We start from the raw sequence: 25,777 nt of genomic DNA, 5'->3' as shown, positions 1-25,777 counted from the left end.
GACAGGACTAGAAGGAGGATGAGAACTGAGACTTTGGGATTTTGGGACTTTCAGGACAAGAATAGAAGGACTATGAGGAGACTATGAGTCTACAACAAGATGAGTAAGAAGAGAAGAGAAGCTACAAGGTAGATGACTTTAAGGTCTATGGGGAGACTAGGATGATGGAACTAGGATGACTGGGACTAGGACCAAAACTATGACTATGACTGTGCAGTAAAGGCAGAGGCCAGCCTACACTGTGGAGGAGAGAGAAATAAACTATCAACAAGCCTGAGGGGCAGTTCCTATTTCTCCATTCCCCTAGTCCTTCATCAGTTCACCACCATCGTTCAGCCTGGGGACGTGGCTCCTGACTCCAGTCCCACACGTTTCTTGGAAATTCACAATGTGTAATATCAACAGAAAAAAAGACAAAAAGCATAAAATGGTATCAATAAATGCAGAAAACGCTTTTGACAAGATCCAACATCCATTTATTATATACATTTTTTTAAAAACTCAAAAACCTAGAGCTAGAAGGAATATTCCTAAAGGTAAAGGATTAAATACCTTGATATCAGACTAGAACTCATAAATACATTGAATAAAACATAGGAAGAACTCTCCAGAACAGAAGCCTCAGAAGTGTTTTTAATGATTCACTTTTTTTTCTTTTTTGACTTTTTTTTTCATCACACCAGCAATGCTCAGGGGTTACTCCTAACTCTGCACTCAGAAACTACTCCTTATGGTTCCAGAGGACCATATGGGATGCTGGGAATCGAACCTGGGTCCACAGCCTGCAAGGTAAACGCCCTCCCTGCTGTATTATAGCTCCAGGCCTTAATGATTCACTTTCACTGGCAAAGATAACAAAAACAGATAAATAGGATTGCATCAAACTAAAAGGGTTTTACATGGCAGAAGAAACCTAAATTAAAATATAAAGATGGCTTCACGCCCAACTGAGGCCATGAGTTGCCCCCCACAAGTGGCTCTCTGGCATAGCCATGGCACCAGAGGCACATGGAACTAATCCAGAGCCCAATAGCTTGCGGCAGAAATATGAATGGACTAAGAGTTAAACTCTGGTGCCATGCACCCCCAGGAGGGAAAGGGTGTCTGTCTCTTCTGCCTTCCCCCTCCCCTACCCCCCATCCCTGCCAGCAAGCTGGCCGCAGCCTCGGAGCTTATTGGAAAGTTAGGTATGAGCCAGTAGTGATGAGGCAGCTGTAGCCTCAGGGGAAGGGGGATGGAACCGGCTCATCCTTTACACCCAACCAAGGCCATGAGTTGCCCCCCACGAGCAGCTCTCCAACATGGCCATGGCACCAGATGCACAGAAACCAATCTCGTAATTATCCAGCTCTTGGCAGAAGTTCCTCCAGACTTAATTAATAAAGTATCAGAAATCCAAAATCATGCAGTCACTTTTGCAGCCGCAAAACATCATATGGTTTTCATAATCAGCAATAGAAAACAAATTACTTCACAATGCCTTTTCAGCAGCTCTAATAGTTGGGGGGGAATTCCAAACAATAATGGTGCATCTTTTCTCCAAATAATGAATGTATTCAAAGTAGAGAGAGAGACAGTGGAACTGCATATGTAGCTTTCAATGTGTCTTTCTCTGGGCTGAGCCAATGGAAATTTATAAAAAAGGAAGAAAGAAAAAGACAAAAATATAACCAAGAGGTTATAATTGATAATGTGTCCAGGTAGGAAAGGAAGAAATCAAGCTCTCACTATTCGCAGATGATATGATACTATACTTAGAGAACCCTAAAACCAAGAAACTCCTAGAAACAATAGACTTGTAAAGTGGCAGACTATAAAATCAATATCCAAAAGTCCATGGCTTTCCTATATGCAAATAGTGAGAGAGAAGAAAGTGACATGAAAAAAACAATCCCGTTCACAATTGTGCCCCAGAAAATCAACTACCTAGGAATCAGGTTAACTAAGGAATTAAAGGACCTGTACAAAGAAAACTACAAAATGCTACTTCAGGAAATAAAACAGGACACAAGAAATTGGAAAGATATCCCCTGCTCATGGATCAGGAGAATTAACATTGTCGAAATGGCAATACTTCCCAAAGCATTGTACAAATTCAACGTGATCCCTATAATGATACCCATGACATTCTTCAAAGCAATGGAGCAAACACTCCTGAAATTTATATGGAACAATAAGCCCCCATGAATAGCTAAAGCAATTCTTGGGAAAAAGAAAATGAGAGGAATCAACCTCCTAACTTCAAACTCTACTACAAAGCAGTAATAATTAAAACAGCATGGTGCTGGAACAAATGCAGAGCTGCAGACCAATGGAACAGGGTTGAATATACTGACTTCTCCTCCCAAACATATGATCATCTAATCTTTGATAAGGGAACAAGAAATGTGAAGTGGAGCAAGAAAAGCCTCTTAAACAAATTGTGCTAGCAAAATTGGATAGCTAAATGAAAAAAATGGACTCAGATCTCTGCCTAACACCATGTACAAAAGTAAGATCAAAATAAAGACTTCAACATCAGACTGTATCCATAAGGTACACTGAAGACAAAGTTGGCAAAAAAGTATAGTTGAAGTGACATCTTCACTTGTTTGTTCATTGCAGCACTGTTTACAATAACTAGAATCTGGGGGAAAAAAACCTGAGTACCCGAGAACAAATGACTGGTTAAAGAAACTTTGGTACTATGTAGTACCCAAAAAAAAAAAATGGAGTACTATGTAGCTGTTAGAAAAGATGAATTCAAGGAGAATAACACCAATAGCCAAGATAAGTACCAGGAGGTTTACTCCATGGCTTGTAGGTCAGTGGCACACACTAGGGGGAAAGGGAGCTCAGATAGAGAAGGGAGCACTAAATAAAGGGTGTTTGGAGGATCCGCCCAGGATGGGAGATGCATGCTGAAAGTAGACTATAGACCAAACATGATTGCCAGTCAATGCCTCTGTTGCAAACCACAGTACCCAAAACGAGAGAGAGAACAAAAGGGAATGCCCTGCCACAGAGGCAGGGTGGGATTGGAGGGGGCGGGGGTGGGAGGGATACTGGGATTAGTGGTGGTAGATAATGGGCACTGGTGGAGGGATGGGTACTCAATCATTGTATAACTGAAACCCAAGCACAAAAAAATTGTAAGTGTACAACTGTACCTCATGGTGTTTCACTAATAAAAAATTTAAAAAAATAAAAATAGATCTTACCTTTCAAAAATAAAAAAAAGTAGAGAGAGAGTTACGTAGCAATCATCCACCTCACAAACATTGGGAGGAGTAGGAGGGGGTATATTGGGGTTGTTGGTGGTGAAAAATAATTACTGGTGAGGGGAGGGGTGTTTGATCATTGTATGACCTGAAACTTAAACCTGAAAGCTTTGTAACTTTTCTCACAGTGATTCAACAAATAATTTTTTAAAAAATAATAATAATAAAATAAAATGTAAAGATATCCTACAAATAAAAAGAAATTTGTACATTTTACAGCAATAAAGAGCTTATTAATATCCAAGATATACAAAGTACTGAAAGCTCAACAGCCAAAAATAAATAGCCCCATGAAAACCAATAACCCCATTAAAAACTGGGAGAAGAGATGAAAGACTATTTTCCAAAGAGAACAAGGGGTAAGTGAGTAGAATAAAAAGTGTTCAATGTCACTTGTTATCAGAAAAATGAAAATCAAAGCAAGGTAATATCATTTGACAGCAATGAAAATGGTGTGTGCGTGACGCACAATGCATGTGTTCAGTGGCCTTACCCCCTCATGTCCTCACCAGGTCTCCCCAGCAGAGAGACAGAAAGACGGGGGACCATAGCCTGATGGTGAAAATGGCCCGTTTAGTGCCGAGTTGCTAGCCTATAGTAAATATGATATTTATCATATCTATATTATTAGAATCAGATTTTTTATGACCACAAAAGAATGCCTAAGACTAAAGATTATTTGACAAATTAGTACCTATGACAATTATATCATTATTTCATTTGGCATTTCTAAGTAATGCTCATAAAAAATGACTATTTCCTCTTTAACAAAACAAACAGTAAATCCCAAAATATAAATCATTAAGAATTTTAGATAAATAATCCCTCCATCTTTTTTCCTTTTCGTGTTAAGGAAAGACCCTGAAAAATAGATACCAAGTCTTCTGTTTATAACATGAATTTAATCCACAATTAAACTTTACATGCACTAAATAGTGCAAGGCCAATAAAAAAGAGATATTTAAAAACCTGATGATTTATAAAATGACTTTATGCTGTGGTTTCCTTACTTCCCGTAGTGTGAGTTTGCAAAGCGTGGGAGTCCATGATGCATGTATGCGGTGATAGAGAGCCGCCTCCTCATTCTTCCCAGGCCTCCCTAGCAGAGGACAAAGAGAGGGGAGACTCACAGTCTAATAGTAAAAATGGCCCGTTTAATGCAGGGCTGCTAGCATACTTACAGAACATCTGAGGTAGGGTGGGGTATAGGATATGATTTATCATATACAGAGATAAAACATTTTGTAGAGGCAATTCTCTTGGGGAGACAAATGCAAAACGTTTGGCAGAAGCAATTCTCTTGGGAAGATTAACTCAAGGAGACACTCTGTTTCTCAGGGACATCTACATTGCTTTTGTCTTTTCTTCTAGTTGTATATGCTAAACAATTAAGTTTACTTCTTATCAATAATTGCAGTTGTTTAGATAAACACAGTAAGAGACAAAGATCAGAGGCTGGAGCGATAGCACAGCAGGTAGGGCATTTGTCTTGCACACAGCCGAGCCTAGCTGGGTTTGATTCCCAGCATCCCAGCATCCCCTGAGCACCGCCAAGAGTAATTCCTGAGGGCAGAGCCAGGAATAACACCTGTGCTTTTCCGGGTGAGACAGAGAGAGAGAGAGAGAGAGAGAGAGAGAGAGAGAGAGAGAGAGAGAGAGAGAGAGAGAGAACTATCCCAAAACTTAGTTCTGTGGGCTCTGAGAGCAAGCAAGGCTTTAACCATAAATCCCAGACTAAATCTCTTCAGACCAGTTCAGCTTGTTCTTCCAGATGGGGCGTCCTGTCTCTTGTCCTAACAGCTCGCATCAAGACCAGGCATTTATGCTTTCTAGATGCTGGGATAAGCTTCACCACTTGCCCCGAGTCCATCCCAATCCCACAGTGAGACCTCATTTTTGGGGTGTTAGGAACTACAGCAACTGAAGCTTGAGTCAAGTAATTATGACTAATGCCCCAGGAGTAAGTATATTTCACAGTCAATCAGCTCCCAAATAGCTTTAATGGTCTTTCTGTTTTTAACCAAAGAACATTATTCTATAGTAAAATATAAAAACACTACAGTGGAAACAGAAAAGCAAATACAAATACACAACTCTTCAAATACAAAGCACTATAAATACAAAGTCCAGAATTACCAGAAAGTTTGAGTTTATAAGTAATCAAGACTGGTGACTTGGGGAATTGTGGTAATGATAGGTAAAACAAAAAGAAAAGGTTAAAGATAAACTTTGACTAAATTAGAGATGCTATCAAGAGCATGGTCATCTTCTCCGTGAGAAGGAAAACCGGTAACTCACTGATGAAGCCCAAAACACTTAGGGTTAACATCCAACAGCATACATGAAAAATAAAGAGAAGAAAATTGCTTTGTGACTCTAGATAAGTAAGATCATCCAGTATTTGTTTTCCTTTTGACTTATTTCACTTAACATGATGCCCTCTGGTTCCTAAATGGGTATATTTTGGTCACTGTGCTTGACCTAATAACAATTCTGTTCATCCTGACCACTTGTCATTCTGTTCTCCTTCTTTGTTGCTGTTCCTTCCCAATATCTTAAAAGGCCTTCTCCACTCCCATCTACTTTGAAAAGCACTGGATTTCCACATAACTGAATCTCAGACTCAGTGGCCTCATTTTACACCAGAGACGGCAAATTAGCACCTATTGCATCAATCCTATTGTCTAGTACTGTGTATAAAAACACATTAAATACTCAAAAGTATTTGTTTGAGAAGTTAATTCATTTTAAGGCTATAATTCATTGGTTATTCTTTGAGGTCATGATATAGAAATTCAATCAGATTCTCAAAATAGCCTGTAAAAACGTCAAACTAAAGCTAATATGATTTTGTAAATGGGCAGACCTACAGGGTTAAGTGATGTCACCTATAGCTTATAAAACATTTTCTTGAATCCTGATACCCTGAGTCATTTCTGAAAAAAATAAAATAACTCTGTTTTTCTGGAGTCTCTCATTTGGGGAATGACAAGAATTTTCCCCTTTAACGGTACTTATTTCTTCTTACCTAACTTTATAATTACATTACTGCAAGTAATCTGCTTTCAGACAAATTTTTCTGGTGTAAGAAATTACTCAGCCTTCTTAATTTTCCTTGTTTATTTTGGTCAAAATCCTTCTGACTGCTTGGTTTCTCGAGCTAGGACATGTTCCACTTCTAGCTTGGGGTTGGAAGCATGTCTGCAATGGACACTCAATACATGTTCCTTTCCTGAATCATCTGCTGCTCAGACTGTCACAGCAGTCTGTGACAGTGATTCAATCAGAATGAGCCATTCACTAGTACAGCGCTTCATACTGGTGATGGAAGCCAAGTCTGCTCACTGGAGTCCAGAAACATCAGAGGCATGAAACTAAACTCTGTTTCCATGAAAAAAAATAAATAAATAAAATCAAGGACACCTCCCCATATGCATTTAATGAACATAATACCTACGAGGGAATGTGGATTCCTCTGTGTGAGGAGCTTCTTCTTCACACCACGAGACTTAAATCATTAGTGTTCCCTTCTTTCAAAAAAAAAAAAGCTTTGTGTGGGCAGGGATTTTTATTGCTTCTGGTCATTTTATTGCCAGGGACTACAGCAATTCTAGCAGCACATAGAAAGAATATATGCAAACTTGTGGTTGAAGAATAGTTGGTTGGGGTATAGAATGAACTAGTAAGTCTATGAAACTTATAAAAAACTTTAGTTATTTCCTTTCCACAGCCTTCCAGCACCATTTCTCCCCCTTTATTTTGCAACTCTTTCTCATCAACCATAAATATCCTTCATATCCACAAAAGGTCCCACCTCTTCTCGGAAGTCTTCTCTCAAAGCACCATGGCTCTAACTTTCTACAGAATATCTCTTTATTATGTGTTCATAGACATGTAGTAGCCATCAAGCACTTACATTATTGTTAATGCAGAGAACACTGAAGAGGGAACTTGCACATGGCCAACCTGGGTTGGTTGGTGCCAGCCTAGCACCCCCATATGTTCCTCTGAGCCCACCAGGAGTGATCCCTGAGCAGAGCCAGGATTAAGCCCTGAGCATCACTGGTTTGCAGCCCCTCGGAAAAAAAAAAGAAAAGAAAGAGAGAAAGAGAAAGACAGGTAAAACACAAGAAAGAGAGAGAAAAAGAGGAAGGAAGGAAGGAAGGAAGGAAGGAAGGAAGGAAGGAAGGAAGGAAGGAAGGAGGGAGGGAGGGAGGGAGGGAGGGAGGGAGGGAGGGAGGAAGGAAGGAAGGAAGGAAGGAAGGAAGGAAGGAAGGAAGGAAGGAAGGAAGGAAGGAAGGAAGGAAGGAAGGAAAAGATGTAAGAAAAGAAAAGAAGCACTCACTGTATCACTGTCCTCCCACTGTTTATCGATTTGCTTGAGCAGGCCCAGTAAGTCTCCATTTTGAGACTTGTTACTGTGTTTGGCATATTGATTTGCTCTAGAGGGCCCAGTAAGTCTCCATTTTGAGACTTGTTACTGTGTTTGGCATATTGAATATGTCACAGGTAGCTTGCCAGGCTTTACTGTGCGGGCGAGATACTCTCGGTAGCTTGCCAAGTTCTCTGAGAGGGCCAGAGGAATAGAACCCTGCTCAGCGGGGCGGGCCGTGTGCAAGGCAAACGCCCTACCGCTGTGCTATCACTCCAGCCCAAAAGAAAAGAAAAGACTAAAAATATAAAGCTAGAGCCAAGAACCTTCTATCAAGTTCAAGAGAAACACAAAATCAGGAGTAAATGAAGAAGGCTAAAAGATAATATTTTAACAAATAATAATAAAAATTAGTAGTATGAACAAAATGCTACAGATATTTAAAATCAATTATGTCTCCAATTTGTCCTTCATTGATTCCCTTATCACTTTGTTTAAGTGATAGGAAATGATAACAATTGTTTTATATCTACACACCTGGTCTCTCTGGCTTTTGATGAGTATTGTGCTATTAATGAATCTGTCTTTACTCTTCAAATCCAGCTCAAGGGACTCCCATCTATTAGGCTTCCTCTGCCTTCTGCCCTCAACAATATTAACCACACTTCCCTCATATTTGTGAATTCTCTTATTATTGTATTTCACGACATATAATTAATTACACATTGAAATTAGTGTCCCCTCCTATAGAGTATTTCCCCATTTGTATCTGGATAATAACAAAGTTGATTACATGCTGAATTAGATAATTACAGAAAAGTTCCTGGGAATGCGTCTTTGAGGCAATTTTTTACTAACAGGCATTCTACACCCTGATATAAGTTAAATTCCCAATGGCCTTTGTATGAAATCTTGAATTACACAAATTCATCGTTGATTTGAACTCAGAAATTGCTAGAGATGGTAAATCTCAAAAGTCCAGGTGAAGTCCAGAACCCTGAAAGCTTAGTGTTAGCACCTAGTAGTTCGTTTAGTAAACCGAACTTCAGTGAACCACTATATTTCTTTTCTCTAGATTACAGTAAATTTTTCCTGTTTAAAATTAAAGCAGATATTCAATATTTTGGGGAGTCAATTTGTCCATATTTGTCAAAATTTAAAATACCCAAATCCTTTTAATACAGAACTTCTGGAACTAAAACTTACAGAAATACTTCCATATGTATAAAGAAAATATCATACATAATTTATGACATTACTCAGTGTACCATTTTAATAACTGAAAAATATAAAAATGAACTGAGTATGAAATAAATGGTCATAAACATAAAATGAACATATTAAAATGTACTTATTAAATAAAATAAATTATACTGCTAATATAAATGATCTTCCTATTTCATGTTAGGCAAAGTAATTTGCAAAGCAGTATAAATAATGTATCTCATTTTTTAAGTTATACACAGTGCTGTATATTTTGATGGCTTGTCTGTTCTTACAAACATGAAAAAAACAGGAACACAGGGAAGTTCTTTCAGAGATGAATGTGAACAAGAATTTTAAATTTTTTGTCTGCACTTTTTTTAATTATACAAGGCACTTATTTCTGAAACACCCTTTATTCAAACAGTAGACATTGAGTAACATAATGTCTACAACTAACAACTCACTTAATGAAACGTTGGGAAATGAACTAAACCAAATGATTTCACAGTCAGCTAAGTCCTGATTGGTCTCTCCGTTGCCAAGTTCTTGGAGTTGGATTTAAATTTCTTCTACAAATACTGGGTTCATCAAAGGGTAAAAAAATTCACGAGAAACTGCAGAAGTCAACCTATTTGAATATTATACTTTGCCTGTTAAGGGAAAGGTAACATTAACTGACCATATTTCAACTAGAACATGCTCCTTTTTGAAAAGTATCATTTTCTCTCAAACAAAAAAAAATAGTTTGAAAGAAACCATCTATTTTGTTGCAGTACTTTTGCATTTGTATTTTGTTACAGGTAACAATTTGAAACATGAAGACTACGATTCTGCTGCTTTGTCTTTTAGGATCATCTCAGTCATTACCAGTAAGTAAAAATGGTTTGTTCTGTTTTATGTATTGATACATCAGTCATTGTGGGCCTATTATCCTACTTCAAAACTATTCTGTTTTTTATTAGTGAAACACCATGAGGTACAGTTGTAGACTTACAAACTTTCGTGCTTGGGTTTCAGTTATACAATGATTGAGTACCCATCCCTCTACCAGTGCCCATTTTCCACCACCAATGATCCCAGTAGCCCTCCCACCCCTCCACCCCAACCCCCCACCCCACTCTGCCTCTGTGGCAGGGCATTCCCTTTTGCCCTCTCTTTTCTTTATGGTGTTGTAGTTTGCAGTAGAGGTATTGAGTAGCCATTGTCTTTGGTCTATAGTCTACTTTCAGCACGAGTCTCGCATCCCAAGTGAGTCCTCCAAACATCTTTTACTTGATGTTCCCTTCTCCATCTGAGCTGCATTTTCCCCCAGCATGTGCTGCTGGCTTCCAAGCCGTGGAGCAGACCTCCTGGTACTTATCTCAACTATTCTTGGGTATTCGACTCCCCTTTTAAATCTATTCTCTTTTTAGACATATGCCTTTAGCTTTCTGTTTTTATTCTCTAAGGTGAAATATAATCTGTTTGTGCATATTTCAATATACTTGCATCTTAAAAATGCGTCACTAAACCAGGGAGATAGCTCAGGGGGCTGGAGCACATGCCTGGCAAGCACAGGGTCAGGGTTCAATTCCTGGCACTGGATTACCTCCAACCACAGGGTAGCTCTGGTGGCCCCAGCACTGCTGGAGAGGCAAAAATAAATGAATTAATTGAATTGAATTCAATTATACTCCCTTTATTGTGAGATAATTTCCATTCTTTTGCCAGAAGAAGGAAGTATGTCATAAACTATATCTACTCAAAATGTGTATTGTATTTTTTTAAAAGGGCAAAGGCTTGAGTGAGGTAAGGTAATTTCCCCAGTGTCTGAGGAAATAGCACTTCAAATAGAGGAAATGGAGGTAAAGGTTAATTAACACTTCCTAGAAACTAATTTTTGCTGAGAACTAAATAAATAAACCACATTTTCTAATTTTTCTAATTTCAAACACAAAACATCTAGACAGTATAAATTCTCAAAAGTTTGCCGAATCATCCAGCACCAAGGAAATATCACAAAAATTGTCTTTATATTTTTACTTAGAACATTTCATCACTGATATATGCACATATATTTTACAGGTTTATAGGGGGAAGTTTATAAGGAGGGTGGGAAGAAGTACACATTTTCAAATATATACTCCATCAAGGCACCCCTCAATATTTTAGGATTAGGAGATGTGGGTCAGATCTACACCCAACAGTGTGCTCAGGGATTATTCCCAACTCTGTGCTCAGAGGTTATTCCAGGCGGTGATTGCTGGGGAGAGAGGGCCTGTCGGGGATAGTCACATGATGATGGAGGGTCAGTCACAAGCAAAGCAAACTTCTGAATTCCTGTATTTAAGGGGTCCTCTGGACCCCTTAAATACTTTATAGAGATTAATAATTTGGACCTCTGAAGAGACTTCCCTTTGATTCTTGAATGTACACACAAAGTGAAAAGAAGAATTTTCTATGATATAGAACAAAAAAAGGAAACCTTTCTTAGATGAACCTCAAGCTCACTGGGCATTTCTATAACCATCCACCACAATAAGAACTTAATTCAGGTGCTGTTCAAGTTTCTGAAATAAAATGGTAAGTTCAACAAATAAAATGACTCTTCATGATGTACACAAAGACTATAGATACTGATAAGCAATTTTTAAGAAATATTAAATCATGACTACTATACTTTGAAAGAAATAAGCAAAATTACTTTATGGGGAGGTGGGTGGTAAAGATGCAAATAACCAACCTCCCATTTCATCCCAAATTTTTGAAATAAGTCATCAGCAAAAATTTAGTTTCTTAAAAAGGTAAATAAGGAAGTCATGTTTTTTTTAACTTCACTAAATAAACTTACTAATATTTTTATAAGTAGAATGCTCTGATATATTTAAATTATTATACATATGCACATATATATACATGTATAGCTTTTTACTGTTTGTCAAAAATCAATATAAAAATTTCTGGGGCCACCACTGTTATTCATAAAGAGTAACAGGCTGGTTAATTGCTAATAGAAATGATGATTCACCAGTTAAAGAGTTAGTGGTGAGGGGATGTGGGAGGTAACAAAAAAATGTCTTTTAGGTACAGTAAAGTTATTTAACAAATGACAAATCAGACTATATAGACAAAGTTTTTTCATTATTTTTTCTAAATAAGCTTAAAAATTATAAAGACATGCAAATGAAATAATTTGCAACATGAACAGCCTAGCCATTGTTTTTAGTGCATCACACATAATAGGGTATATGTTAGAGAGTGGACAGGTGGCATATTCGGGAGTGGACTCCATAAGAAAGCCAACTTGGTAAAGGCTTGACTGGGGAAAGGTAATGAGCCAGTGTCTGGGCAAACAGCAGTCCTGGTAGAGAAAACGGGGGTAAGGCTCTGACGCATGAGACTCCTCTGCCCCCAAAACAGCAAGTGGCTTGTACAGGACTAGTAGGGGTAGTGAGAGGAGTTGAGGGGAGATAGAAGATCAGGTAGAAAATTGGGGGCCTAAGGGCAGGAGACCTTGGAGCTATACGAGGCTTTCTGGCTGCTAGTGAAAACTGAGGTCAATTCAGAAGCTGTACAAGAGTATCAAAGATCAGATAGTTGCTTTCGGAGGACACTAGTTGGACTGCCGACAAAGACTGTTAGACAATGAGAAGGCTCATTTACAATTATATAAGCTTACAAGTTAAAAGAATCGAAAGGGAATGCCCTGCCACAGATGTGGGGTGGTGGGGGGAATGGGATAGGGGGGATGGGAGGGTTACTGGGATCATTGGTGATGGAGAACGGGCACTGGTGGAGGGATGGGTACTCGATCATTGTCTAACTGAAAACCAAGCACGAAAGCTTGTAAGTCTACAACTGTACCCCATGGTGTTTCACTAATAAAAATTAAATTTTAAAAAAAAGAAAAGAAAAAAATGAATGAGGGAGAAAATTCCAAAGTAAGCCAGGAGTTAGTGGTAGCTCTGGAATGTGTGAAAGTGAGTTGAGGGGCCAGAGCAATAGCACAGCAGGGAAGGGAGGTTGCCTTGCCCACAGCCAACCCTGGTTCGATCCTTGGCAACTCACATGGTCCCTGGAGCATCACCAGGAGTGATCCCTGAGTACAGAGCCAGGAATAAACCCTGAGTATCGCAGGTGTGACCTAAAAAGCAAATAAATAAAATAAATTTAAAAAAAGAAAAGAAAGTGAGTTGATACAGTTCTAAAGGCCACCGGATTTGACTAGTTACACTCAACCTGTCTAGAGAGGGTTCACCTAAATGCGGCAGTGCATATACTGAGAGAAGTTAATGGAAGGATTTCTTTCTTCAAGGACTACAAACATTTGCCAATATCATAGAACAAGCTCTCCCCCTTGCCTTTTCACCTTGGCTTATCTATTTGCCTATCTGATCCTCATTTCCTTATCTATGAAGTGAAACCAGACAGGGACTGGAAAGGTAGTATAGCCATCAGGGCACTTACCTTGGACGTGGCAGTCCAGGGTTTGATACCCAGCATCCAATTATGTCCTCCAAGCCCTGCCAGGAATGATCCCTGAGCGCAGAATTAGCCCTGAGCAAAGCCGGGTGTGGCCCAAAAACCAATCAATCAATAACTAAATAAATAAACAATATGCAACTAGATTATGTGGCTAGAAAGAAGACTTCACTCTGAATTTTGTGATTTTTGTGAGAGGTTTTTTTTTGTAATTTATTATAATTTTATAACATCTTATTACCTAGTTCTTACTCTGAAGAACACAGCAGAGTCTGGAAAACTCCTCATGGCATATTCGATATGCCAAAAATCAGTGACAATGATGGGTCTCATTCTCCTGACCCTGAAAGAGCCTCAAATGTGGCACTTTCTAAAATCTCAGGGCTAGGACAAAGGAAACATTACTTGTGCCTGCTCAAGGAAATCAATGAACAACAGGATGAGTGATACAGTGATATAATTTTGGTGATGTGTTTGCAATGATGTTGGCATTTGTGGTTTTGGCGTACATACTTGCTTCACTTCATCGCAAGAGTGTCCAAGATCTCCACACACATACTCATGCCCCTGTGAGAACCCTAGTGCAGTGATTCTTCCCACTGACCAGAAAGGATTTCATCCATCGATGAACATGAGGTATACATAAGACACTTTATAATAATATGGTAGAAATTATGACTTCTCAAGAATTGGGGGAAGGACAAAAAATGCAAAAACTTAAAAAATAAAAAAAATTTATTAGTGAATTAGTGCAGGAACTTGGAGTTTGGAGCTCTATTGGTTTATGAATGCAATACCAGAGAATCAGATTAAAAAACAATAATGATGTTTTTAAGATTCTACTACTATGGCTATGTACTCATTTTGTTTGGTTTGGTTTTAGTTGGTTGATCGGTTTTAAGTGATCTAGCTCTTTTATAGCAATTGCCTGTTTGTGTGGGATAAGGTGGCATGTTATTTGGCATACATCTTCTGTAACATTTTTGTGTCAGAGCCTCACCCTGGGCATGGTTTGTTCTCACAAAGCAAGAGCCTTTCATGGATGATTTTCTGATAATAAATGCCTCTAGTAAGAAAGTCCATTTCAATCTGTATGGCAATGAAAAATTTAGTGCCCTGGGTTTTCACAGTGATCACGGTCCTAGTCACGGTCCTCCCGTTGTTCATCGATTTGCTCGAGCGGGCCCAGTAATGTCTCCATCATGAGACTTGTTGTTACTGTGTTTGGCATATCGAATACATCACGGGTAGCTTGCCAGGCTCTGCCATGCGGGTGAGATACTCTCGGTAGCTTGCCGGGCTCTCCGAAAAGGGTGGAGGAATCGAACACGGGTCGGCCATATTGGCCGCTTGTAGGGCAAACGCCCTACCGCTGTGCTATCGCTCCAGCCCTTCACAGTGATATTAGAAAAAACAAGATATCACATTTATTAACAATTTTAAAAATGCAGATGCTTTAGTTTCCCTCCTTCCTCTCTCCTTCCCCTCCACACATCTGCATTGGCATTGCATACCATGCTATACTTACACTTCGTATCAAGCTTAAAATGCTCCAGGGAATTTTAAAACTGCTCTAAAACATATGGAGTCTTAAAACACTGTAGCACTGTCCTCACGTTATTCATCAATTTGCTCTAGTGGGCCCAGTAACATTTCCATTGAGAGACTTGTTGTTACTGTGTTTGGAATATCGAATACTGTCAGTCATGGGTAGTTTGTCAGGCTTTCCCCTGCGGGGAAGATACTCTCTGTAGCTTGCCGGGCTCTCCAAGAGGGGCGGAGGAATCGAACCCGGCTCAGCCAGGCCGACTGCACGCAAGGCAAACACCCTACCACTGTGCTATCCCTTCAGTTCCGTACAGTATACTTGTATTTGGAACAATACAACGTACTAACTGCTAAAAAGAAATAAAAGCAAAACTTAAAACTCATTCCTGCCTCTTCCAATATTTCTTTCTTATCACAGTTGCAACTCAATCATGCTTTAGGACTTCCTCCAATAAATTTGGTTCCAGATCAGGCAACACTGAACCAACAGCAGTCAAATCAGGTAAGAGCCCTGAAACAGAGAACATTTGAGAGCGACAGAGGAAACATGCTCAGACTAGATTTAAAATTTAAAAATTTGCAGTCTCATGGTTGAACAAGAGAGAAATGATTTCTTGTAGAGAGATTTAAAAAGACAAACACTAACATAGTTTTTGATGCCTTTCATAAAGGTATATTTGTTTGAAGAAAGTAAAGCGTCCTAATTCTTTGTCCCTCTGTCCAAATAATAAATTGACCTAGAAATCAAATCCAGTAAAATTTGAAAAGGCACTGTGATACCTATTGTCCAAGTTTTGTTTATGCTCTTGAAGTCCTGACATCATTCATGGCGTTCACCAAAGCTTATAGAAATTAATATGTAACCTATAAAAACAAGACAAATTTCGACCTTTTTTCTATTCCACTATTGCTGCTGAACTCATGTGTCACTGAAAAATCTGTTTCTCAGAGTGCCTTTGAAGAGCTACTCCTTTATCTCTCTCCAGTCTTTGCTCAAATCTGGTGGACCCCTTTTTATCTATGCCTAGAATTTCTGAATTAATACAATCAGATAACGTGAGAGTACAAAGTCCTATTTTTAACATATAGACATTATTAAGAATACAAGTCACAGTTATTCTTATTCCTTAAGAAGCATGAAGATTACACAATTTGAGGACCTCTTTACCAGAAGAATGTAGGAGTTCTGAATATGGCCCAGAGGTAGAGCACAGATATTGCATGTGTGGGACTCTAGGTTGAATTCCAACAACATACACATACAGAATAAAAATTAGACATATAAGATTCAATACTACAATAAATAATTTATAATAAAATACAAGTGAATTACACATTTTAGAATAATAAATGCCACAAACTCAACACACTGGCAAAGGTTATGCCTAGAGCCATGAAAGAGAGGTCACTAGTATAAACCTTTAGGCATCACCTCCATTTACCTACTTCATAACACTATTTGTGCTGCAAGTATAAGATACTTGAGGAGATCGTCTGTTGATATCAGAGAGGAAACAAACAATCTATATCTCATGCATCAATTTCAATGTCCCACAGGTCTTCCCTTCATTAAGTCTAATACCATTGAACCAAATACTCACTCTGGGGTCAGATCTACAACTGGTAAGTATTACTCATAAAGTTTTAATTTCCAATGCTAAATAAATATGCCCAATGCTATGTGAATGCATAGCTACAAATATCCACATATACATATATTCATCATAGATAAATTGAAAGAAATACAACAGAAAAGTTAGAGTTGGGTACAATTTAATAAATTTTACAAAATTTTTCTGAATAAATCTTTAAAGAAATTAATTAATCTAATACTTAAGTCTTCACTTTTTGATCTTCTCAATTCTTCTTTAAACTCTTCTCTCCATCCTCCAATACATCATCCTAACTACACTCTACAGCATCCACATATGTACACAAACAGCACCATCACCTTGATAACAACAAAAATAACTAGAAGAAATAGAAATATATAGTTTAATCTGTCTGAAGCAGAAAAATACTTGTTCCGTTCACGATCAAAGTGAAAGTTTCCCCAATGGACAGATTTAAGTATAGCACATATTAAACCCTATTCAGACTTTTATTCTGAATCCCACAATTTTTACAGTGATAACTAGTGATAACTACTATTTCTTCATAACATAAAAAGTTATCACAAATTTCAGGAACCACTGATGTAACAGTCAAAATAAAAAGCAAAGGTAAAATAAATCTACAAATAATTCTCAAAGAGAATGGGTTAAAATGTCAAAGGAAAGCAATATTATAAAAGGGTTTGGGGGTCTAATATAGAATAAACAGCTCTATATTTTTTATTTTTTCTTTATTTTATTTATATATTTTTATTTTTTTCTCTGTATCAAAGTTCTATATTAGTAAATCCAAATGCAGTATAGCATACTATGCACTGCCATAGCAAATTCTTCTCTTAAAACACTCTGAATGAATAACAATTGGCCAATGGAACAAACCCTGAGAGTCAGTCTATAGAACTGAATCTGCAAAACAATCAGAGCCAGAGCGTCATGGGACGTTGAGGAAGGCTCTTGGTAGAGGACCTTGAAACCAATGGTGCAGGGACAATGAAACTGTAGGGGACTGAGATGTCTGGACACTGTATTCCTAAAATTTTATTAGTGGTCGTATTTTAAATTACTCTGCCTAAAACATAAATAAATAAAAATAAAAAATTTGGCATTTAGTAAGTACATTTTAGTTTTATGATGTTTAAACTGAAAAAAAAATCACAATGAAAATATTCTTTTATTGCCCTCAGCTAAATTCTCCTGCAGGGATTACACCTGGTGCTCAAACCCTCCCACTGTCCCTGGGGGCACTGAATGGACAACAGCAATTGCAGCCACAAGTAAGTTCCACAATACTCCTTGGAGAATATTTCTTTTCAGGGACCTAACATCTAAATTCATTGAAAGAAATGATTTTTAACTTTTAGAAAGTTTTTCATATGAATATATTTAATAATAAAACAATTTATCAAGAACAAAAATAATCAGAAAAATTTTTGAGACCTCAGTGCTGTAGAAGAAAATGGGGGTATCAAGGCAATATAACAAAGCAACTGATCCAGAAGGCTGCATGATGAGTGAAGCAAAAGCAAATCTGACGAGGATAGTATTAGATGTTCTTGAAAAGGTGAATGGCTGGAGAAACACCCACTTAGGGGACTGCTGAGAAACAGGTAGCCTTATTGCATGCTGTATCGAACAGAGGCAAAAAGCCAAAGGGAAGAGAGCAGAGAAGGGAAAGTTATTACAGAATTCTGGATAAACAGATGGGAGGCAATGAGATAAAGTTACAGGGAGATGACTCTATGGCTTTTTGATTCCTCTGAAGTCTAAAATAAACCTGTTCCAAGTCTTTACGTATGGAGGTCAAACTCAGTGATATCATATGAGTAGCACTAGGCCACTGTGAAGAAATGGTGGAGAGAGAGGTTTACAAAAGTAACGAGAAAATATGGTTGCTTCTCTCAACAAGCTCACAACCTATATGGAGACAGATACCATACAAAAAATAATTATAAAACATATTTACAAGATAGCACAAATACAAATAAATGTACATAGGAAAGAACAATATTTGAAAGCTAAAGCTTACTATTAAGATTTGCTATTGTGTCAGTAATTGTCTAGAACAACTAACTTCTAGAAAGTTTAACCATATCACTTGCAGCACTGTATTCTTCTAAATATGCAAGTCTTTGGAAATTTGATTCTTATGAAAACCCAAGAAAATACCCCCAGAAAAAAAACTGAGCATATCTTCTCTTTACTCTTTAGAATACATAATAACAGGAAAACATCAAGAATTCAAGAAGACTGATGATGGAAAATAAGCAGGGGGGGGTTGAAAGCTATTGGAGTTCTACTCAAACTTGCTAATTTTTCTATTTAAATTTTTCTGGGTGGCCAGAATTATTCCTCTCTGCCCCCAGAAAGAGTTTAGGAAGTCTGGGTTCAATTCTCAACAGGGGATGGTTTCCTGAACACTGACAGTTGTAAAATACACACACACACACACACACACACACACACACACACACACAGGTGCCAATGATGTTCATGAAATTTAAATTTAGCATATCTATAGTCAGCAAAAAATTTCCAAGTTCCTAGTTTTTTTCCACACGGTCCAAATTAATTGAAAACTTTGTAAACCCTCTCACACAAGGGTATAAATTATATAATTTCTTTTAAACATGTTTGAATTTTTTTAAATTTTGCTTTGGGGACTATTGCTGGCTCTATGTTGAACAGAGTGACCCCTTGAAATACTGTGGTGAACATGTGTAGTATTGGGAATTCAAACCAGGCTCTGCAGAATGCTAGGCAAGCACAGAAAAATAAACTCCCATATTATCTCTCTAGTCCCATGTTTTCATTTTTTAACAATGGACAAAGCTCAAAAGTTTAACTTTTTTAACAAAGATAAAATAGAATTATATTTACATTTCTCTTAAACATAATTACTAGTGACTTTAAAGCACATATATCTTTTACAATTTCCTTCTATTGTATGCTATTCTTCCTCTCACATTTTTTTCCCTTTGGAAACCAAATTAGACAAATTTCTTGTTGTTTATATGACATATTATAAAATTAATGTATATTCTATATACTAATGTATTAATGTAATTCTGTAAATTAATGCATTAATGTATATTTATGCTATTGAATTTTTTTCTCTGGACTCTTCAATTCGTCTTTAGGAATTTATTTTCTTTACAGAAATAGAATTTTAGAAACTGCTTCCGGAGCTTATTTTTTATGTATAGTCTTCATTGGCATTATGTGCTTCTTTAAGTGATATTACACTAAGCCTTAAGTGATATCACATTCTCTCAGTTGTTATGAATTATAACTTCTTCATAATTGATTCATATTATTAGCTTGCTTATTTTCTTACTATAAGCCTTTTAATTGTTTTGTGTATCTAACTCCATTCTACTGTCTTGTGCCAATTGCCTTTTTTAACAAACTATAAAAATCAATCTGTTGTCATTTTGATACATTACAGCTACTTTCTTGTTTTATTTTTATATTATTTAATTATTTTATTTTATTTTTTTGTCACACCCAGCACTTCCTGGGGGCTTACTCCTGGCTCTGTGCTCAGAGTCACTCCTGGCAGTGCTCATAGAGCAGCATTGGGGGACCATAGACTGGCAGTCAAACTTGGATGAGCTACATGGAAGGCAATATTATCTGCTGTAGAATGTATTCACTAGTTATACTAATGGGTATTTACTATAGTTAAAGCTTTAATCTTTTTGCTCTGACAATTGTAACTTAATCTAACATTCTAGAATTCTTTCACATATTCATTGCAAAAATCTGCATTTTATTTTATTGATTGTTACATTTAGTTTATATTTATATTTTAGGAATGCAGTAGCTTAAATATTTAATTTTTAAAACTTCTATTGACTAACATGTCTTTTCATTTCTTTTATTAAATAGTAGTACAAATTATGTCATATAATTTTATTGAACATTAATTTCTTATTAGTCATTCCAATGATATTTCAATATACAAAAATTCTCTATTTGGCTTTTTAATGTTTATTTATATTTTTCTTGTTTCAATTTTACTTATCACTTCAGTTTTTTAACATTATTTTAATTTTATTCTGGATTTTCAGATATAGGCTATCTTTTCCAGTTTTGTGCCTTGACCTCTCAATTCACTAATGTTTAAGCTGATTTAATTTACATTAAAGTAGTCCAATTTACTTCACCTAAAAAAAAAAAGTTTAACTTTTGTCCTAGCACATACAAAACTTGGTAGCTATCTCCCACAGCCCCACCCATTGCTTTTAGCAAACTATCCAAGCAATCACCCAGGTTGTATGTGTGTGTGTGTGTGTGTGTGTGTGTGTGTGTGTGTGTGTGTGTGTATGTGTGCATACAATGCTTCAGTATACCTTTCTCTGCTTAAAATATCTATTATAGAAGCTAGAAAGATAGTGCAGAGATTAAAGCACTTGTCTTGCATGCAGCTGGCCATGTTCTACAGTTGGTGGGCCTCCATAGGTGGCTTGTGTGAGGCAGAAAGGAGAAAGACGGCCTCTTTCTCCTGATCCACCAACGAGAGGACTGATAAGTCTGCAATGAGCTCCTGTGCAGCACAGCCAGACCCTGCAGCCCACTAGGTGGCCATCAAGCCACACCTGACACCTACTTGACCTTCTCAGCACAGATTTCTCGGGGAATCATGAACTCAGGCTGGAGTGAGAAATTTTTCTTTGCAGAAGAAGAAAGCTAGTTTACTCCTAGGCCTGACTCAAGCCTTCTAGGTCCTTGCCTTTCTCACAGAAAAGAATTTCAGGAATAGATGAGCAGTGAAGTAAAAACAGGTATTTTGGGAGGCTTTTTGAGTAAAGGAAATGAGATAATAAAAGAGAGAGAGAGAGAGAGAGAGAGAGAGAGAGTAACATGTTCAAGAGAGAATTCGGACTTCTCCAAAGGCAGAGAGTGCCCCAATACACATCTCAAGAGAGGATATTTAGGCTACACATGTGATCAGACACTAACACCACATGTGCTTGGCTATGTGGACACAGCAAATGGGCTCAGGCATGTGCTTCCTTTGTTCGAGGTGACTCTACAAAGTTTATAAATTCTATAAAGTCTACAAACTCTATAGTTTTCCCAAGTTGTCCCACATGGGACTTCAGGCTAAGGAAGAGTTCATTGCTAGGGTAGTTGCCAAGGCGAGTTACGAGTAGTTGATGGATCTTTGAAATATCTTTCCTGGCCTTTTTTCCTGCTGGAGGTCCACCCTTCTCTGGGTCTGTTGGTGTCAGGTGAAGTTTCATCAGGCCTTAGTTCCTTTGTCACAAGGTGGGCTTTCCACAGCCTTGAGCTATTGGTTTTCCCACTTCTTAGGAATTTCACTGCCACAGGGGCCCTTTCCTATCTACCTGCCTACATCAGTTCCATCCCTAGCACCACACATGATCCTCCAATCACATCTCTCTGGGTCTAATCTCTTGGAAAATTGGAGGAGTTTCAGTTCCATCTCTTTGAGTCTATATCACTACAGATGATACATTAGTAATAAGATCTATTCAAAGGTAATTATCTTAATATTTATGTCTTTTGGAACAGTTGCCCTCAAATTCATTTTTAATGGAATTTTCAATATTTTTTCAGATGTTACCTGTTATTGTAGCACAACTTGGAGCCCAGGTAAGATCATTTTTAATATAATTTAAATTTTAAATAATTTGATGTGAAGTATTCAATCCTACCTCAAGTCACCAAATAGTTACAAGTTTCCCACTTCTTTTGCACTGTAACACTAATAATCACCAAAAAAACTGCATTTATTAAGCACCTATTATACACTAGCAGTGTTCTAGGTATATTATTATTTACTATTTACTATCTCGTTTAATTTTTTTAATTTCTATAGAAAAATTTTCTGTTAAAAATATTTTCATTTCCAATTTTAAAATAAGTAGAGAATTACTGAGTTGCAGTCTCACAAAAATGTTACAGATGAACTTTTCTCATTCTGCAGAAGCGCTTATTCTTTCTTGAACTTGTATCTCTCTCTCTCACTCTATCTCTCTCTCTCTCTTTCTCTCCCTCACATCTCTTTTCTAAATTTATTTCAGTAAAAAAATTTTGCTTCATTTAAAAACAAAAGACACTTATGAACAAATTAATCCTTTAAACCTTTAATCCTTTAAACTATTAGTAAAAATATTTAAATCAGTATTAACTTTGGAATGATTTAATAATTAATGGCAGATACAGAATATAAAATAATATATTAATATATTTATCCATAAAATTTAAATACAGGGTTACTCCTGGCTTTACACTCAGGAATTACTCCTGGCAGGGATCAGGGGATGCTGGGAATCGAACCTCATTCAGCCGCGTGCAAAGCAAACGCCCTACCCACTGTACAATCACTTCAGCCCTAGAAACTTCTCAATAACATAAAATGCAGTAAAGATTTATTTATAAATATATTTATAAGAATTTACACTAACTCAGCACTTTCTATCTAAGCAGTTAAATAAATCTAAAATCATGTCGTTCAGAAGAATATTGGGCATAGCTTAAAGTTAAACAAAAAGAAATGAATGAGTAAGCTTTCAACATAGAAAACAAATACTTTGTGAACATGTTAAAGTATTTTCCTCCAAATTTGTTAAAATGTAATTAAATGATAGTTTTTTAGTATAAAATAAAAGGTAAGAAACAAAATTTCTGCATGACATGGCTTCTATAACATAAAAATGTGTGAGAAACATCTGGACAAAATGCTGAAGCTATGAGGGGCTTGCTTTTGATTGTTTTTCACATTATCCAAATTTCCTACATTGAATATTAATTGCTTAACGATACAAATATGTAAATTGTAATGCAGAATGCCTTGTGCAACTCAGGAAACAAATGTTAGAAGTACAATATTATATGGTGCTTTGAGTTTTGTAATGCAAGTGACAAAAGAATTTCACTTAATATATTGCTAAAAAGATTTAATCTTTTATAATCTCTTGAAGTATTTTAAGTATGGTGAATTTTTCTTATATGAATCTATTAAAATTTGTCTAACAATTTGTATTATTTTTCCTTTTAGGGTGCTATTCTAAGCTCAGAGGAATTGGTAAAATAAATTTTATATTTACTAGTATTTAAATTTGCTTTTACTACTACTACTACTACTACCACTACAATAACTTGCATTAATGTGATATTTAACTTGACATCAAAATAAAAAGTTGAGGAATCATCTGGGAGGACAGTTTAATTTAATCTTTCAATTTTTTTAAAAAAGAAAATATTTGTCCATGAATAAAAGCAAGTAATGGGGTAGTTTTTGCCAACACTGATGCATGAACACCTACATCTATTAATGCATCTTAATACATCCTTTCTATACCATGAATCCTTATCAAATTACAGAGTAAAGATGTTTCATGTGTGTGCTGAGGAGGGACCTGGGGGCCTCATATATGCAAGGCATTAACTCTGACACACAAAACTACAACAGCTACCCCAAAGTAGCACTGTAGCACTGTCATCCCGTTGTTTATCATTTTGCTAGAGCAGGCACCAGTAGTGTTTCCATTCATCCCTGTCTGCTCACTCCAGGAACACAAGTGAAACTTGTTACTGTTTTTGGCATATCAAATACACCACGGTAGCTTGCCAGGCTCTGCTGTGTGGGCAGGATACTCTCCAGAGCTTGCTGGACTCTCCAAGAGGGACAGAGGAATCGAACCTGGGTCGGCCTCATGCAAGGAAAATGCCCTATCCGCTGTGCTATCGCTCTTTTAACCCAATTTTATAGATAAAAAAAACTGAGGCTCAGAAAACTTAAGCAACTTAGGTCCCAAGGTGCAAAAAAAAAAATGTAGTAGATCCAAAACAAAAGCTATTTTTATATCCACTATAACAGTGTTTTATATATTTTCAGTAAAGCATACAGTAAGTTACATTTCCCATGCACCTAACACACACACATACAACTTTGATAAAACAACAGTATCTTTCTACATAGAGCAATGATTTTCATTCAACCTGTTTACTCCTGTGGATTGATAAAGATAGAAATCGTTCTCAGACTCTAAAGCAGAGAGGGAAAATGCTTTCACATTTTCAACTTTGTTTTTACCTCTTATACACCTGATATGAACAAGTTCTGCATTATTCCTTTCCCAGTGATTGGTTTTATTCCGATTTTTCCTCTGGGAGGGAAATGTTGCACTGCAGGAAGTTCCAATAAGGAAACCAGCAACAGGTTTTGCTCAAAGAGGCATTTCCTGTCTTCTCTTTTCTCTGACTCAGCCTCTCCATCCTGCTATCCGTACCCCCAAACCTTTACCCTCCGAGGTGAATTGCAAGCAGCTTTACCACGTGTTCCTCTGTCTTGTTTTCTCTTTTTTTCCTCCCTGCAGCCAGTGGCCTCATCCCTCTTCACAGGCCTCGTCTTCCAGCCCTTATTCCAGGGAACAATCCTCCCCAACAGTAAAATAAATCCAGACGTGCATAACGGAATACTTCCAGCTGGACAAGCAAGACCAAATCCTGCCCTCCATGGAACCCCAGAGGGTCCCCTCCCAACTCCAAGTGTCATAGATGATGACTTTGGGGTGACAACTCCTGCTGGCATCCCAAGAGGTTTGCGTCTTACTGAAGAAACCACTACGGAGTCGCCGGAAGGTAAGTTCTCTGAGCACGAAAAACATCCCTGAATCACAGAAGTATTCTCAGAGTATGAGAGTTTTTTGCTCTTTCCACTTCTAGTCTTCGCTGAGCCTCTGAATCTTTCTAACCTAAGGGAGCAAGAAGCCATAGCTAGTAGACCTGAGAGCACACAATAGATGAACCCATTCTCTATTTCCCTCTGGTGGGAATTACAAATGATGCAAAAAATAAACTCTCCAACTAACAAGCAGAGTAATCACTTAATATGTGGGAATGTCTAGAAGTAAATTATTGTAGAAATTATTTGATATTGGTACTCTTGTTCCTAGAAAAAAAATTGTGATGACAATAAACTTTTTGCTTCTTTGCCTTTACCTGCTTTAAAGTAGTGTTTCTATTTTCTTCCAGGATTTCAGTAAACTGGATTTTTGTTTTTCAACTAACCCGCCTCAGTGGTCATGTATGTGATTCTTTTTCATTGATCAGAGTGTGAAATAGATTGAGATACACTGCTGACCATCGGGAAAAGGTGTGCTTAGTTTATCTAAAAACTTCCTTGAAACTGCATTATTGAATACTTTCTGGATAATACTGACTCTTAAAAAGAAATGGATGTGTTTGAAATGTAACATGATGACACCACCTTGTAACTAGAAAATATGTACATTAAAACACATTTTGAAATTTGTTTTTCTCTTCTTTGGAGATGGAAAATAATT

At 37.2% G+C, this 25,777-nt stretch overlaps 1 protein-coding gene across 1 annotated transcript; it reads left to right on the top strand.

Annotated features, from left to right (window-relative positions):
• The first annotated feature begins 9,653 nt into the window (after positions 1 to 9,653).
• On the top strand, positions 9,654 to 25,234 carry AMTN (amelotin). The gene is made up of 8 exons (XM_056111167.1): positions 9,654 to 9,707; positions 15,266 to 15,349; positions 16,405 to 16,470; positions 17,645 to 17,734; positions 22,044 to 22,079; positions 23,488 to 23,514; positions 24,809 to 25,073; positions 25,158 to 25,234. Exons 1-8 carry the CDS (start codon positions 9,654 to 9,656, stop codon positions 25,232 to 25,234), a joined length of 699 nt encoding a protein of 232 aa, XP_055967142.1.
• The last annotated feature ends 543 nt before the right edge of the window (positions 25,235 to 25,777 follow it).

This window comes from Sorex fumeus, unplaced genomic scaffold (assembly GCF_029834395.1).
Source record: "Sorex fumeus unplaced genomic scaffold, SorFum_2.1 ptg000013l, whole genome shotgun sequence".
NCBI lineage: Eukaryota > Metazoa > Chordata > Mammalia > Eulipotyphla > Soricidae > Sorex > Sorex fumeus.
This window is presented reverse-complemented; position numbering and strand designations above follow the sequence as displayed.